Raw genomic sequence first — 17,762 nt, forward strand, 5'->3', positions numbered from 1 at the left:
CCCTGTTCCAAAAGGGGCTCACAGTCTCAATCCCCATTTTCTAGATGAGGTCTCTGAGGCACAGAGACGTGAAGTGATTTGCCCAAGATCACACAGCAGAGAAGTGGTGAAGATGGTATTAGAACTCATGACCTTCTGACTCCTAGACCTGTGCTCTATCCACTAAGCCATGCTGTTTCTCGTACAAATACTAAAATGCTAAAATTAAAATGCTTCTAAGTGGAGGCTGATTGGAAAATAAAAGTTAGGAGAATTAGATAGTGTCTTCTACCACTGGTTTGGATCCAGCCCAAATCAGTAGTGGTTGAATATAATTACCATCCAGTAAATGTTCAGTGGCTTGTGAGATGGGTTACTGATCTCATTCCAGTCCTTAGCAGGTCAGTTATTTCTTGGTTACCTTGGTGGAAAGAGAAAGCTGCAGGGAAATAATAAGCTGCATTCATAGCTACATGGCAAATAACACACTGTCTCTCAGAGCAAAGGGGAGGAAGGGGACCCTGAACTCCATCAATCCAGGCTTACACCTGGGAAAAGGATGCCCTGAGAATTTGAATGGGATGGTTCAGTCTGATTTAGAAGCAGGAAAAAGGCTAACCAGAAAGAAGGTGGGAAGCCTTATGGCAAGGTGAGATCAACCCTTAGGTAGTACCTTTTGGGGTGCTAAGATTTAACACTACAGGTATTTTGCGTGGCATATTTTTCACTCTCAGTGGAGTTTATTTGGATGAAATGGGTGCTTGCGACTAGTTTTTTAGGCTGTCCTAGAAGCAGTTGAGAGCCAATTTTCAAATTGAGGTAATTTCAATTGGAAGGTGGAAGGGAGCAAAGGAGTCTCTGTGAACAGGATTGGGTGCAGGGAAGGAACCTGGAATTTAAACCATCCTTTTCTAGTTGCCCATCTGGGACTGTATTTTGGGTCCACCTGCAAGTGACTCAGGCTATGAGGGATTTGTTTGCTTTCACAACCACAGCTGTGAAACGCCAGCAACCTAAATTTTGCTCTTTCATTGCTCCCAGATTACTACGGACCTGCGGCAGCGTTGCACAGATAACCACACGGGAACTTCAGCCTCTGCCCCCATGGCTGCAGGCATCATTGCTCTGGCACTGGAAGCAAAGTAAGTGTCCATCTCTACCCTCCGTTAGCTGGTAAACCACCCCTTCTCCCTCCATTGCTGCTTATAGCCTCCAAAATTGGAGTGTTCATTTCCTGGGTGCGTATTTTCAACGTTTTGGTTTTTTGACTCTGGGATCTTGCATTTTCCAAGATTACTTGGGGCTTTTTTCCTTTTTCAGTCATTAAACCAGTGTGCAAGTGGTTCTGTGCTCTGAATCTCAGACTTAAAGTTTATGAATCAGTTCATTGATCAGTCGGTCAGTGTGGTATTTATTGAGTGCATATTGTGGGCTGAGTACTGTATTAACCACTTGGGGAGTATAATAGAGGAGGAGGATACAGTCCCTGACCCCAAGAATCTCCCAGTCTAGTAAGGCAGACACACTGAAATGAATTACAAGTAGGGGGAGGAACTGAGTATAAGAATATATAAACATACCCTGGGACACCAAGGAAGCCCAGGGAGAAATGATTTTCCTAGTCTCTGAGCATCCTTTTTGCATCCTCCTCACCCTCTTTTACTCCTACTCCACTAGAAAACTCAGCCCCACCATTTCCAGTCAGGTGGAGTATATTTTCAATTAACCACTGTCATTTATTGAGCACCTACAATCAATCAATTGTATTTATTGAGCACTTACCGTGTACAGAGCACCGTACTAAGTGCTTGGGAGAGTACACTGTAACAATATAACAGACACATTCCCTGCCCCCAATGAGCTTTCAGTCTAGAGGATGAGCTCACCATATGCAGAAGACTGTATTGGGCACTTGGGAGTAAAATAGAATTAGAAGATACGATCCCTGCCTCAAGGAGCTTATAGTCTACTCTGTGCAGAACACAGTGCTAGGAACTTGGGAGAGTGCAATAGAGTTAGAAGACAGATTCCTGCCCTCCAGGAGCTTACAGTCTACAGTGTACCTAACACAGTACTGGCTGTCTGGGAGAGTACAATAGAGTTAGTAGAGCCGATCCCTGGCCTCAAGGAGCTAAAATCTAGTAGGGGAGGCAGAGGCTAAAATAAATTCCAAGCAAGGGGAAACAGTCTGCAGATAGACCCAAAGAGTTAAAGCAGCATGTTTCCATGATCCACTGCCTCAGAAGATGGAATGAGAGAAATAACAGATGAACGGGAAAAACTGCAAAATGAGAATTAAATCATTAAATGTATTTTCATACTTGTACTGAAAGACCCTCCTATTGATTTAAAGGCCACCTTTCTTTTAGGAGGGAAAAGCCCTTGATAGCATATGAACACAGAAAAACCTGGCTTTAAATAATATAAGGCCTGTGACAACTACTACGGAAGCGAGAACATCTTCTACCTGAGATGTGAGGAGCCTGTGTATTGCTCCACTTTCTGGAGGGACTTCATTGCCCTGTCCCAGGCTCTGTGCTGTTTTTTCATCCTGTAAAGGGGACTGTGATCAGATTACAGGGTCTGGCATGAATGATTTAAATTTTCTTTATCAGAAAGGGGTAGGTTAAGTTCATTCAAGCACGGAATAGACAGTCATCCATGCCCGTGCTAGAGAGTGGCTTGCCAGGGATACCAGTATCCGCTTTCAGATTCTAAGATCCTCTATTAGATGGTATGCTTCTTGAGGGCAGGGATCATGTCTACCAGCTGGTTTTGTGCCAGCTCAACTCTAGCAGTGTTTTGGCTCCAAACCTTACACACCCGAGCTTTGAAGACGAGAGCCATGTTCGACCTACCTGTGGAAACATGCACTTCATTTCCTGCCTTTCTTTGGAGATAGGAAACTCCAAATCTTTAGTCCAGTGGAACAGGTGTTGCAACTGGAGAAGCAGCATATTCAAGTGGAAAGAGCACGGGCCTGAGAGTCAGAGGACCTGGGTTCTAATCCTAGCTCTGCTACTTGTTTGCTATGTGACCTTGGGCAAGTCACTTCCCTTCTCTGTGTCTGTTACCTCATTTGTGAAATGGGGGTTACAGCCTCCTCCCTCCAATTTAGAGTGTGAGTCCCACGTGGGACAGGGATTGTGTCCCACCTGATCAACTTGTACCTACCTCAGCCCTTAGAACAGTGCTTGACACATAGTAAGCACTTAACAAATACCATTATAAAAACACCTAAAAACTGGTTCTCCAACAGAGGATCTTAGAGTTGATGAGAACATGAAATTAGAATCCGACTCCAATTTCTCCCCTCAAGTTCATAGTCCTTCCCCTTTCTCAGACTACTCCTCAAAGGCATTCAAGTCTTGCTGCTATATTATTTTAATTTGAGACAAGATCTTTGCTCTGCCTCTATCAGTTGGTATCAGAGCTGTCATCTTGAGAGGAACTTAACTACACTGCAAAATTGAGGCAGGAATCATTGCCAATTCTCTTCTGAAGATGTTTTGTGTCAATGTGACAGTATCGAAGGTGAGAGAGATGCTTCCCATTGGTAGAGATAGAGATTTGAAAATTGGCACTCAGTGCGTTGTTTGTTTGGGGCCCTGACCCTGCAAGATAAACCATAAAACCGGGTACAGAATGGATCCCAAGCAAACTGGGAACTATACCATGGATATTGGAATCAGTTGGTGATGGTCAGAGGAAGAATGAAAAAGTGTTTCTGGGGTGTGTTTTGAAAATAATCTGTTTTCTAAATGGGACATCTACTAACATAGTCATCAAAATAATCTGCTTTCCTTTGTGACTTAGTCCAGAGTTTTAATCAATCAATCAGTGGTATTTATTGAGCTCTTACTGTGTACAGAGCGCTGTACTAAGCACTTCAAAAAGTATTGCAGAGAATAACATTTTTAAATAAAGGGATTTAATATCATATAGATTAGGTTCAAGAAGAAAGGAAAAAGCCAAAGAGGAAGGGTTGTCACTCTTGTAAAGGTTTTTCATTCATTTCCTGGCAAAATCTAGTTGTACATAAGGACTCTGGGGAGAAAAAAGAACAGAAGAAATGACAATTCACACTACATCTCACAAAGCAGTTTAAAACCGGATTTAAGGAAAATAAAATGAATAATGGCTCAGTGTTTATCAGGGTAGTAAAATGTGTTTTATTGCAAAAACATTCCCTAACCGAACACAGCAATTGAGTCCAAAGAAAAATAACACTGGGTCAATTGGGGTGATTAAAGCCTCAGTCTTGAGTCAGGAAATTTAAAGCTAATGGTGTCCACAAATAAGAATAACTCTTTTGCCCTGCATTACAATAGGATTTTTCTTTGCAGGTTTCCCCTATATTTTCAGCAATGAAGAAATGCTATCTATATGCAGCAAAGACTGCAGAAAAGGGAGCTATTTAAGCATGTACGAACACACTTTTGATGTTAATTAATGCTTAGAAGATTAAGGATGAGCGAAATTGTAGCCTTGTCCAACCAGAGTTGAAATACCAAATGATCTCTGGACATTCGTCCTGGCATTGGAGCAGGATCGGCCCCTCTAGTTTCACCTCTATCCTTCATCCTCTATCTCTCCTCTTTACCGCCTCCACCTTCTGCTGAGAGGCCTGACATTATGGGAGTTTGCCTTGCTCAGCACAGTTCCCAACTCTTTCTCCTAAAATGTAATTTGTACTGTGAGTTTTATGTTACTCTCCTTTAAGAGAAACTTGTCACCTGACTGACATTCCTACTCTTCCACACTTCTGAACTTCTGATTGATTGACCCACAGAAAGAAGTGAGGGGGTGGAATGGGATAGGCAAATTGAACAGGGCAGGTGGCATCAGAAGAATTACCTTTGCCCTGATCGTACATAAAAAAAGTTTGAATATGATGGTCTCCACCATGATTTTTCAATGTTACAGTTAACTGCTTTTTTTCCCCTTTAAGACCATGTATCTTCCTCTTCTTGCTTCCTTTCCGTTCCCTTTACAATTGACTGAGATCTCCCGTGCCAAAGTTGGTGGACGCTCCAAGGAAGGGAGGTAACAAGAGGCAAAAGACTGGGACACCGTCCTTAGCCCAAACCTAAAGCTTCTTTGCCCTTCTAAACCCTTCATCTGGCTAGCTCCAGAATGGCAACTCATGGCTTCCTGCTTTTATTAACCCAAGCTTCTTTAAATGAATGCACTGAGTGATGCCTACGCCCTCCACTCTGAGAAAGGCATCTTTGGGTATCTCTGTGACCTCTAGGAGCCCCTCCATGACCTCTTCGAGGGGTTTGAGAATCTCTGCCATTAGTATGATGCTGATTTTAATGTACTTTTGATTGCTTTACATCCTGTAGACTGTCTTTCAATTAACTGGTTGTGAGTGATGATTTAGGGTGGCAGTGTGGGAAAGTGTTTTGAATTTTTCATAATCTGGCTTGACTACTGCATCAGCCTCCTTTCTCTCTCCTCCTTAGTCCCTACTTCATTCCACTGCCCAGATCACTTTTCATTCATTCATTCAATCATATTTATTGAGTGCTTATTGTGTGTTCAGAGCATTGTACTAAGCTCTTGGGAGAGTACAATACAACAATAAACAGAGCCATTCACATTCCCTGCCCACAACAAGCTTACAGTCTGGGGGATGGAGAGGTGGGAAGGAGACAGACATTAATATAATTAAATTATAGATGTGTACACAAGTGCTCTGGGGCTGGAAGGGGGGATGAACAATGGGAGCAAGTCAAGGCCACACAGAGCGGGTTGGAGAAGAGAAAAGGTGGGGCTTAGAGAAGGTCTCTTGGAAGGAGAGACGCCTCAGGGAAGGAGATGTGCCTTCAGTAAGGCTTTGAAGGAGGGGAGAGTAATTGTCTGTCAGATTTGAGGAGGGAGGCTGTGAGGGAGGGCGTTCCAGGCCAGTAAAATGTTGTTCTGCACCTGTCTCCTTGCTCCTCAAAAACCTCAAATTGTTGATTCATTCAATCGCATTTATTGAACACTTACCATGTGTGGAGCCCTGTATTAAGTGCTTGGGAGAGTACAATACAACAATAAACAGACACAGTCCCTGCCCACAAGAAGCTCACAGTCCCTCTGTGCACCAAGCCAAAATTCCTCACTGCTGGCTTTAAAGTACTCAATCAATTTCTCCCTCTTGATAATTAACTCTGTTCTTCCACTGCATCCCAGCTGTCTCTCTTCATTGATCTCAAACTACCATACTCACTGTGCCTCGTTCTCATCTTTTCATTCAATCGAATTTATTGAGTGCTTACTGTGTGCAGAGCCCTGTACTAAGTGCTCTACCACCAACCTCTTGCTCATGCCCTCCCCCTGCCTAGAACTCCCTCTCCCTTCACATTCAACAGACCACTGTTTTTTCCTTTTGCAAAGCCCTTCTGAAACCCCATCTTCTCCAGGAGCCTTCCCCGATTGGCATCTAATCTCCCGTTCTTATATCCCCTCTACTCTCTATTCAGCATTTCTGTGGCATTGTAGAACTGAAGAACACACATCCTCCGATGGCACTTTCTATCCGTGTCTTCCGTACCTTATTACTTAGGCATTATGCCATGGGCATCCCCCTTTTTACTTCTCTCTCCCATCTGTAATTTAGTTTAGTCTGTCTCCCATGCTAGATTGCAAGCTCCTTGAGGTCAGGAATCGTGTCTACCAACTCTATTGTACTGTCCCAAGTGCTTAGTACAGTGCTCTGCACATAGTAACTGCTCAATAAATACCACTGATTGACTGAATTTCTTTCACATTGAGAAGTTTGAATACATCCACAATTACATATCTGTAATGCATTTATTCATTAATCCATTCATTCATTTATATTAATATCTGTCTCCTCCTCTAAGCTGTAAACTCGCTGTGGGCAGGGAATGTGTCTACCAACCCTGTTGTATGTGCTCTCCCAATTGCTTAGGAGCAGCATGGCTTAGTGGAAAAAGCACGGGCGTAGGCTTCGCCACGTCTCTGCAGTGTAACCTTGGACAAGCCACTGAACTTCTCTGTGCCTCAGTTACCTCATCTGTAAAATGGGTATTAAAACTGTGAGCCCCACGTGGAACAACCTGATTACCTGGTATCCACCTCAGCACATAGAACAGTGCTTGGCCCATAGTAGGTGCTTAACAAATAACATTATCATTATTATTATTATTAGTGCTCTGTCCATAGTAAGTGCTCAGTAAATATCATTGATTGAGCAAGGCTGTCAACTCCCAGGAGGAGTTGAAATTGGGACTGTGCTCCCACACTTTGTAGCGGTGTCCACCCCATCCCACACTGCCCTAAAGTAGAGGGCCAGCAGGAAGCAGGAGCTGCAGTGGCTCCTAACTAGGTAAAGCTCACACTCTGCTGCTCTACATTAGGACAGGAATGGGCCTACTGGACCATGCCTTCTCTACCCTCAGTGGGGAATCAATCAGTAGTTGATGATAATGTTGGTATTTGTTAAGCGCTTACTATGTGCCGAGCACTGTTCTAAGCGCTGGGGTAGACACAGGGGAATCAGGTTGTCCCACGTGGGGCTCACAGTCTTAATCCCCATTTTACAGATGAGGTAACTGAGGCACAGAGAAGTTAAGTGACTTGCCCAAAGTCACACAGCTGACAAGTGGCTGAGCCGGGATTATTTACAGAGGACCCACTGTGTGCAGAGCACTGTACTAAGCGCTTGGGAGAGTGCAATAGAGTAGGTAGACAAGATCCCTGCCATGAAGTCACTTACAATCTAGCAGGAGAAATAGGCCCGGAAATAATTTACCAATAGAAGGAGGAAGGAGAATTAGCTATGACTATGAGTTAGTGTTAAATAGGTGCTTCCCCCATATCCTTTCCAGTCCAGTGTGTGTGTGCAAACGTGTGGGTGTGTCTGTGTGTGTCTGTTTCTGCATTTCCACCCATCTGGCCCCACATGTGTCATTTTTATCCCAAGCCCTGCCCCACAGTTACCCTCTCGCTTCTAATGAAAAGTTGGCAATCTGATTCCCACTGGACAAAAGAAGGAAACCAGGAGACTTGCTAAATAACCTTTCTCCCAGTGCCTTTTGCAGCCTTGTGGCTCAAAAAGGTCACTGTAGTTGCCAGAGGAGATTAGCCTATATGCCCTGGAAGAATCTGTCTGATCATCTCCTCCATTTAACCACGTTGTGGGAGGTGGTTAGTGGGTGTGTATTTAATAATAATAATAATAATAATGTTGGTATTTGTTAAGCGCTTACTATGTGCCGAGCACTGTTCTAAGCGCTGGGGTAGACATAGGGGAATCAGGTTATCCCTCGTGGGGCTCACAGTCTTAATCCCCATTTTACAGATGAGGGAACTGAGGCACAGAGAAGTTAAGTGACTTGCCCACAGTCACACAGCCGACAAGTGGCAGAGCTGGGATTCGAACTCATGAGCCCTGACTCCAAAGCCCATGCTCTTTCCACTGAGCCAGGCTGCTTCTCCATTGTAGAGATGGGTAAAGTAAAAGGGTTCAGCGAGTTCCTCAAAGGTCATTCCAAAGACCAACCAGCAGGCTGAAATCAGAACCGACGGTGGGCAGTCTAAAGAATACACAGCTGCAAACCACACATTGTCTCCTGTTCTAGCTTGTCAAATTGCATTCCTAAACATTGAATGTTATAAATATCAAATGGTGCAATTCATCTTCAGGCAATAAAGGGGTAAAGCATTGACAAAATCTTGCATGATATGACTCATGCCAAAATCATGGTATCATTTTTATGGCTTGTTCCCTCCTGCCATCATGCCAAGATTTTCAAAATGTACCACACTCAGCTGATATGTTATTCAGTAAAAAAAAAAAAAGAGGCAGACCGCCCATATAAAACTCAGGAGACAGCTAAAGGAGATTTCCAGGTAGTTGGATAGGAAAAGTTATTCTGTGGGGGCCAAAATGAATTGGAGGCTGAGGAGGTGGGCTGGGAGCAGTCTTTCAGAGGGAAAAGAAGAATACTGAAGCCCCATTACACTCCGTGGGTTTTTTTAATGGGGAAGTGGAAGGCCCAGCCAAGAAAACAGGTAGGAGAAAGTACACATCTCCCTCTTCCCTCCCCTCTCCACCCAACCCTGGACATGGGTGGAAGGGACAGGAAAAGGGGTTTACAGAGAATTCACACTGGGTGTTGGCTACATGAAGTTTTGGTGGAGACTACTCCAAAACTGGATATCTCTTGGAAATTTTTCTTTGATTTCAGCAATAAGCAATCAGTGAATTTTTCAGGGGATTAATGACTATGCTTCAGTACATCAGCTCCACCAGCTGGTAATTAATCCTCTGTAAATGCCTTCTGCTGGGTGATTATTACTATGAAAGGCTGAAAACTTCTCAAAAAATGTGGGGTGTCTTTTTTTGTATTGCTGATTCACTCTCTTTGTCACTTTCTTTGCATAAGGTGCTGACTGTAGTGAATTGGTATCTGTAGTGATTGTATGCATTGTCTGTCTCCATGCCACTCATTTTGCAACAAGGATGACAAAATTTTGAGTTTCCTGAACTTAACCCCCATTGGGTTTCAGAAATTCATTCAATTGTGTAAGTCAGATGATGAGGTATCATTTGTTCACTTCAAACTTTGTGATGGTGTCTATGGCAACACCAAAATGCTGGATTTTTTTTGAGCGGGGGTGGGGAGGGGGGAAGATTAGTTGAATGGAAATTCTCTTTTTCAAGGTTAATTGTGTTGTTCACAACTGCCCAGTAATCATTTACCCAAAGCATACTTCAATACATTTTGCAAAATGGCTCATTGTGTTTCTTGATTAAAAATCACTGTGTTAGAAATTACCAAACCCCCTGCTCTCTACTTTGAAACCTTGGAAGACTTGAGAGCCTATTCTCTGTGGGACTCGGCTGATGGCTGCCAATTGTGTTGACCTATAAATTCTCCCTTTCTGAGTGTTTGTACTGCCGCAGGAAATGTGTGCTTTGCGACAACTGGAATTAGGCTACTGTAATGATCAGAAAACGTGGGGTGTTTGGTTTTTTTTGCACTTTTTTTTTAATCAATCCAGGTCAAAAGGATTCAAACGACAGATTTCACAACATATCATCGATCTAGGTAAACCAGGTGTCCTAACAGGGTCCCTAACAAAGATGTAGGGGTTTGATACAGCAAAGACCTGCTGTAATACCATCAAAAATAAATTACTCACATACTTGTAACACCTTGAATAGTCTAGTATTCAGGAACATGGGGGCACATTTTCAATAAAATGGACTGTGCCAATTAATTTTCCCCAAAATACCTTCATTTCTCATCATTCTGAGGATTGGCTCTCACATTTCTGATCTTGGAAAATGTAACCCGTTAGCAAATCTATGTGTGAGATTGCAAGGCTGAGTGAAGATTCTTCTTAGGCATAACACATAAACATACCAAGTACCCAGCCATAGAAGATGCTTTTGGAACATGGCTTGTCTAATTCTCTAGTCTGTTTTACTCCTTTATAAATAAATGTATTTATTTATTTATATTAATGTTCTTCTCCCCCTCCTAGACTGTGAGTTTATTGTGGGAATGTGTCTGTTAATTGTTATATTGTACTCTCCCAAGTGTTTAGTACAGTGCTTTGCACACAGTAAGTGCTTAATAAATAATGAATAAATGAATTTATCAGTCAATAGTATTTATTGAGCACTAACTCTGTGCTAGCCAATATAAGGAGCACTTGGAAGAGTGCAAAAGAGTTAAGAGACATGATTCCTGCCCTTGAGGAGCTCAGAATCTAGCAGAGGAGTGTTAAAATTACAGGTGCTATAGAGTTTAAAGATAGGTGTAAATAGGTGTAAGAGTGCTGTGGTGGGGGGGGGTGGAGGGGTGAGGGGACGAGTATTCAAGAATACCCAAGTATATTCAAGTACTTAGAATACCCTGGAGTCTAAGGGATGCAGAAGTCCTGAAGTGGCATAGGAGGTGAGGAAATGAGAGCTAAGCAGGGCAGACTACTTGGGGGTGATATAATTTTGCAAGGACTGTGAAGGTGGGAAGAGAGGTAATCTGCCGGATGTGAAGACGGGAAGGGAGTTCCAGGCAGGAGGTCGATGGTGAAGGAGTTGAGAGAGAGGCACCGTAGAGTGAAGTGTGTGGGCTAAGGATAAGTAAAGGGGAAAGAGTTGAGTGTCTTAAAGCCAATGGTTAGGAGTTTCTGCTTGATTCAGAGAAGAGTGGTGACTATTGGAGGTTTTGAGGAGTAAGGAGATGTGTGCCAAATGACATTTTAGAAAAATGGTCCAGAAAGCCAAGACAAGTATGGACTGAACTAGGGAGGAGGCAGGGAAGTCAGCAAGGAGGCCGATGCGGTATTTGAGCCAAGATGTGAAAAGTGCTTGGACCAGCATAGTAGCAGTTTGGGTGGAGAGGAGAGGGCGGATCTGGAGATGTTGTGAAGGAAGAAATGATAGGATTTGATGACAGAAGAATACGTTAATTGAAAAAGAGGAGCCAAGTTTGTCTGAGAGACAGGAACGATGGTGGCATTGCCTACGGTGATGGGAAGCTTATGGGTAGGAAGGAATGTAAAAACATTCCATGTTCACTTTCTATGCTCAGAGGAATCTAAATTGCTGCAAAGGTGGGCTGTGCTGAACTGGTTTATTTGATTACAATATTCAGGGGTCTTGATTCTTATTGCCCAAGGCAGCTTCATGATTTGACATTTTTTAATGGTATTTATTAAGCGCCAGTACAGTCAGGCACTGTACTAAGTGCTGGAGTAGATACAAGCTAATCAAGTTGGACACAGTGTCTGTCCCATTTGGTACTTATAGCCTTAAATCCCCATTTTAAAGATAAGGAAATTGAGGCACAGAGAAGTGAAGTGACTTGCCTTAGGTCACACAGCAGACAAGTGATGGAATTGGGATTGGAACCCAGGTCTTTCTGACTCCCAGGCCCATGCTCTATCCACTAGGCCATGCTGCTCAGAATTCAACATGCAGAACTCAGAATTTTAGAATTGAGATTGTTGGGAGAAATGGGGGGAATTAATGCATACTGCAGATTAGAAGTCATGATGGATAGCCACAAACTGTGGAGGTCACTGACCCTGCAGTTTAGTATTCATATTCATTTATACATGCCTATTTCAGCCTATTAGGCTGTTGATAACATTTGGCTTCTCACAGTACTGTTAATCTGTGAAATCGGGTGCTGAATTGTATCTCTTTCCCTGTTGAGAGTCTAATGGGAGGACAAACTAGCTAGCGTTTAAGTTGCAATACAGTAGTTCATTAACTTGATGAGGATGGCAACCTCATCTCTGAAAAGAAACTGTTGAAGTTACTAAATTATTGCACTGAGTTGCCAGGTCAGAAGATGCTTTTGATTAACTGAGGGGTTGAAAGGAAGATTTGCATTACTTTGGAAAAGGAACAAAAGCAGATTCCATGTTGAGGACATGACTTCACTCTTCCAGAGAATTCAGATTTTCAAATTTCCCTGATATTGCATTTTTTAAATGTTATTTGTTAAGCACTTACTATGTGCCAGGCAATGTTCTCAGCTCTGGGGTAGATACAACGTAAGCAGGTTGAACACGATCCCAGTCCTATACAGGGCTCGCAGTCTTAATCCCCATTTTACAGATGAGGTAACCAAGGCACAGAGAAGTTAAGTTCATTCACTCAATCGTATTTATTGAGTGCTTACTGTGTGCAGAGCACTGTACTAAGTGCTTGGAATGTACAATTCGGCAACAGATAGAGACAATCCCTGCCCAACAGCAGGCTCACAGTCTAAAAGGGGGAGACAGCAAAGCAAAACAAGTAGTCAGACATCAATACTATCAAAATAGATTAATAGAAGTGACTTGCCCAATGTCGCCCAGTCAACAAGTGGAAGAGCCGGGACTAGAATCCACAACCTTCTGACTCCCAGGCCTGTGCTCTATCACTAGGCCAATTCTGCTTAGAAAGTACTCAGCCTATATGGAACACAATCATAAATTGTAACTTCTCAGTTACTTGCAATAGTGGGACAGGAATGGCATAGAAAATTGTAATCCATAGGTGATCTAAAGTTTCATTTAGCTAGTAATGTAAGTGTTCCACCGCACACTATCTTTCACTATAAACCGTAACATAATTACTTAGACAATTAACCCCATATGGGACAAGAACTTTGACCTGATTACATCATGTCTACCCCAGAACTTAGTAGAGTACTTGGCAAATAGTATGTGCTTAACAAATGTTATTATTACAATTGTTATTCTCATTATTACTGTTGTTATTATTATTTGGCTGATGGGAGTTTCACCTCCTCCTGTCCTGGTACAAAATACAAAGCCAAAATACAGGGAAGCAGGGAAGAAAAAAGAAGCTGCTAAGTGAAGAATCAGCACTTATATATAACTAGGAGGAAATCACTCTTAACACTTTTAACACATTAACTCTTGTATTTTGTTAGAGGCTAGTTTTCATCATGTCCTGTGGCATTTCTTCCATAAAGTTTATTCTAGGTTTCTTTGTTTCAGCCATTTAAACTACACTGTACTCTCCCAAGCACAGTGATCAGTGATCTGCATACAGTAAGCGCTCTAAATATAATTGATTGATAAATTGATTGATTGTGCCTGCTGTCAGTTTGTTTTTGAACCATGGGTCAGATCAATAAATCGGTCAATTGTATTTATTGTGTCTACCAAGTTGGTAGACACATTCCCTGCTCACAACGAGTTTAGTGTAGCAGCAGGGGGTGGGGGGGAACGTACATTAATATGCATAATTAAATTGAATTATAGATATATACATATGTACACAGGGCTCTCGGGCCCGCAATCTCGGTGTCATCCTTGACTCGTCTCTCTCGTTCACCCCACACATCCTATCCGTTACCAAGACCTGCCGGTTTCACCTTTACAATATCGCCAAGATCCGCCCTTTCCTCTCCACCCAAACGGCTACCTTACTGCTACGGGCTCTCGTTATATCCCGGCTAGACTACTGTGTCAGCCTTCTCTCTGACCTCCCTTCCTCCTCTCTCACCCTGCTCCAGTCTATTCTTCACTCCACTGCCCGGCTCATCTTCCTGCAGAAACGATCTGGGCATGTCACTCCCCTTCTTAAATAACTCCAGTGGTTGCCTATCAACCTCCGCTCCAAACAAAAACTCCTCACTCTAGGCTTCAAGGCTCTACATCACCTTGCCCCTTCCTACCACTCCTCCCTTCTCTCGTTCTACCGCCCACCCCGCACGCTCCGCTCCTCCGCCGCCCACCTCCTCACCATCCCTCGGTCTTGCCTATCCCGCCGTCGACCCCTGGGCCACGACCTCCCACGGTCCTGGAACGCCCTCCCTCCTCACCTCCGCCAAACTGATTCTCTTCCCCTCTTCAAAACCCTACTTAAAACTCACCTCCTCCAAGAGGCCTTCCCAGACTGAGCTCCTCTTCTCCCTCTACTCCCTCTACCACCCCCCCTTCACCTCTCCGCAGCTTAACCCTCTTTTCCCCCCATTTCCCTCTGCTCCTCCCCCTTTCCCTTCTCATCCCCTCAGCACTGTACTCGTCCGCTCAACTGTATATATTTTCATTACCCTATTTATTTTGTTAATGAAATGTACATCGCCTTGATTCTATTTAGTTGCCATTGTTTTTACGAGATGTTCTTCCCCTCGACTCTATTTATTGCCATTGTTCTCATCTGTCCATCTCCCCCGATTAGACCGTAAGCCCGTCAAACGGCAGGGACCGTCTCTATCTGTTGCCGACTTGTTCATTCCAAGCGCTTAGTACAGTGCTCTGCACATAGTAAGCACTCAATAAATACTATTGAATGAATGAATGAATGAATGAATGAATGAATGAATGAAGGGCTGAGGGAGTGGTGAATAAAGGGTGCAAAGCCTAGTGCAAGGGCGACACAAAAGGGTGTGGGAGAAGAGGAAATGACAGCATAGTCAGGGAAGGCTTCTTGGAGATATGTTTTTAATAAGGCTTTGAAAATAGGGAGAGTGAATATCTTTTGGATATGAAGGGAAGGGGAGTTTCAGGCCAGAGGCAGGTCATGGGTGAGGGGTCGGTGGCAAGATAGATGAGATCAAGGTACAGCGAGTATGCGGGCATTAGAGGAGCAAAGTGTGCGGGCTGGGTCGTAGTAGGAAATTAGGTAGGTTAGGTAGGAGGGGGCAAGGTGACTGAGTGCTTTAAAGCCAATGTTAGAGTTTCTGTTTGATCTGTAAATTGTGTTTGTCTCCCCTGCTAGAGTCTAAGATTCAGGAGGTCAGGGATCTTGTCTTCTAATTCTACTCTACTTTCCCAAGTGCTTAGTGTAATACTGTGCACACAGTAGGCCCTCAACAGATGTTATTGATTGGTGGATTATTGAGCACCTACCTACTGTGTGGAGGGCACGGTTCTAAGCACTTTTAAATAGGGGATTAAGCTGTGAGTCTCGTGTGAAACAGGAATTGTGTTCGACTGGTATGTATATTGTATCCATCCCAGCACTTATTACAGTCCTTGGTACATGATAAGTGCTTAACAAATACCACAATTATCATTATTTTGTTATTATGATGATTATTAGGGAGTATAGCCATCATGGTAGTAGCAGCAGCTTATGCCACTGTTCAGTTTTCTACTGGACTTTCTTTGTGGAGTTGAGAATTGCAGGGAGCACAGCCAAAAGCAGAGCAACAACAGTGAGAGCCTGGCCCTGCATGATTTGAGCTCAGGCCCTGTGGGGTCCTGGTCAACCCAGTAGCTGACAGGGATCTTAAGAGATTGGCCACCTTCAGTTCTGAGAATGAAGGCTCGTGCGTTCAACATTGGCCCCATGGGTTGCTGGGGCAACTTTGCATGAGTGAACATGTCACATTATGGATCTCTCTGCCCAAGACTGAGCCTGCCCTGACTTGTTTTTTGCTTGGCGGAACCCAGTCCAAATGTCAGGCTGGCCTGAGGCCTACTTCATACAGTACTCTAAAATGAGTTCTTTGAGGGGCACATAAGAGGTAGGGCAGTTGTTGACGGCTAAATAGCTTCATTTTCCCGATGGTTATACAATCTGGGAAGCAGTATGGCCTAGTGGAAATAGCATAGGCCTGGGAGTCAGAGGACCTAATCCCAGCTCCACCACTTACCTGCTGTGTGACCTTGGACAACTTGGACCTTGGACCAACTTGGACTTTGGACATAGACAACTTCTTTATGCCTCAGTTTCCCCATCTATAAAATGGGGATTCATTACCTGTTCTCCCTCCAACATAGACTGTGAGCCCCATGGCGGCTGTGTCCAACCTGAATATCTTCAATCTACCCCAGCTCTTAGTACAGTGCTTGGCTCATAGTAAGAGCTTAACAGATTCCATAGTTATTAGCTGATCTTATAGGTGTTTTTAGATGTCATGTGAGAGGAGAGCAGATGTACTTACTTATAACATTTTCACTCAGTTCTGGAGCATAGGATGCCAAGGATCCAGAATGATTGGGTGTTCAAATAATCTGCAGTTTGGATAATGAAATGAATGAAATTGGGTGTGGTTATATTAGACAGGCACACGCCCAATTTAGCTCATTTAGCTGATCCTTTTTTTTTTTTTTGCCAATTATTCAAATTATCTTTGGTCCAGTTAACCAGCTGGTTTGGATAACTGATGTTAAGACTCTCAGTTTTCCACAGTATTTGTTAAAACTATCACAGTGCTAGTGGTTCCATTAGATTGAGATCATCTACCCTAATCCCCTGTCTATTGATGCTACTACACTTATCCCACTTTAGCTGATCAATCAGTTGTATTTATTGAGCTTCCAATGTAGAGATCACTGTACTAAACACTTGAGAGACTACTGTGCAATTCTACAGAGTTGGTAGATGTGTTCCTGTCCACAAGGGGTGTACAGTAACAATAATTGTGGTATTTGTTAAGGGCTTGCCATTTGACAAGCACTGTACTAAGTCTGGGGTAGATACAAGATAATCAAATCGGACACAGTCCCTGTTCCCTCTCTCCTATAGACTAGTAAGCTCCTTGTGGGCAGGGACCGATTTGTACATTCCAAGCGCTTAGTACAGTGCTCTGCACATAGTAAGCGCTCAATAAATACTATTGAATGAATGTCTACCAACTCTGTTGTATTGTCCTCTTCCTAATGCTTAGTACAGTGCTCTGCACCCAGTAAGCACTCAATAAATATGATTGAATGTGTGAATATGGTGCTCTTCACAGAGTAAGCACTCAATAAATACCTTTGATTGAGTGATTCTTGGGGCTCACCATCTAAATTCATTCAATAGTATTTATTGAGCGCTTACTATGTGCAGAGCACTGTACTAAGCGCTTGGGATGAACAAGTCGGCAACAGATAGAGACAGTCCCTGCCGTTTGACGGGCTTACAGTCTAATCGGGGGAGACGGACAGACAAGAACAATGGCAATAAATAGAGTCAAGGGGAAGAACATCTCGAAAAACAATGGCAACTAAATAGAATCAAGGCGATGTACAATTCATTAACAAAATAAATAGGGTAACGAAAATATATACAGTTGAGCGGACGAGTACAGTGCTGTGGGGATGGGAAGGGAGAGGTGGAGGAGCAGAGGGAAAAGGGGAAAAAGAGGGTTAAACTGCGGAGAGGTAAAGGGGGGATGGCAGAGGGAGTAGAGGGAGAAGAGGAGCTCAGTCTGGGAAGGCCTCTTGGAGGAGGTGAGTTTTAAGTAGGGTTTTGAAGAGGGAAAGAGAATCAGTTTGGCGGAGGTGAGGAGGGAGGGCGTTCCAGGACCACGGGAGGACGTGACCCAGGGGTCGACGGCGGGATAGGCGAGACCGAG

At 43.5% G+C, this 17,762-nt stretch overlaps 1 protein-coding gene across 1 annotated transcript in view; it reads left to right on the forward strand.

The window, feature by feature from the left end:
- The window catches only part of PCSK5 (proprotein convertase subtilisin/kexin type 5), a 409,642-nt gene that overhangs the window by 181,910 nt on the left and 209,970 nt on the right, over positions 1-17,762 (forward strand). The window contains 1 exon segment of the mRNA XM_039910756.1: positions 1,021-1,121. Within this exon segment, the coding sequence (XP_039766690.1) occupies positions 1,021-1,121 (101 nt within the window).

This window comes from Ornithorhynchus anatinus, chromosome X5 (assembly GCF_004115215.2).
Source record: "Ornithorhynchus anatinus isolate Pmale09 chromosome X5, mOrnAna1.pri.v4, whole genome shotgun sequence".
NCBI lineage: Eukaryota > Metazoa > Chordata > Mammalia > Monotremata > Ornithorhynchidae > Ornithorhynchus > Ornithorhynchus anatinus.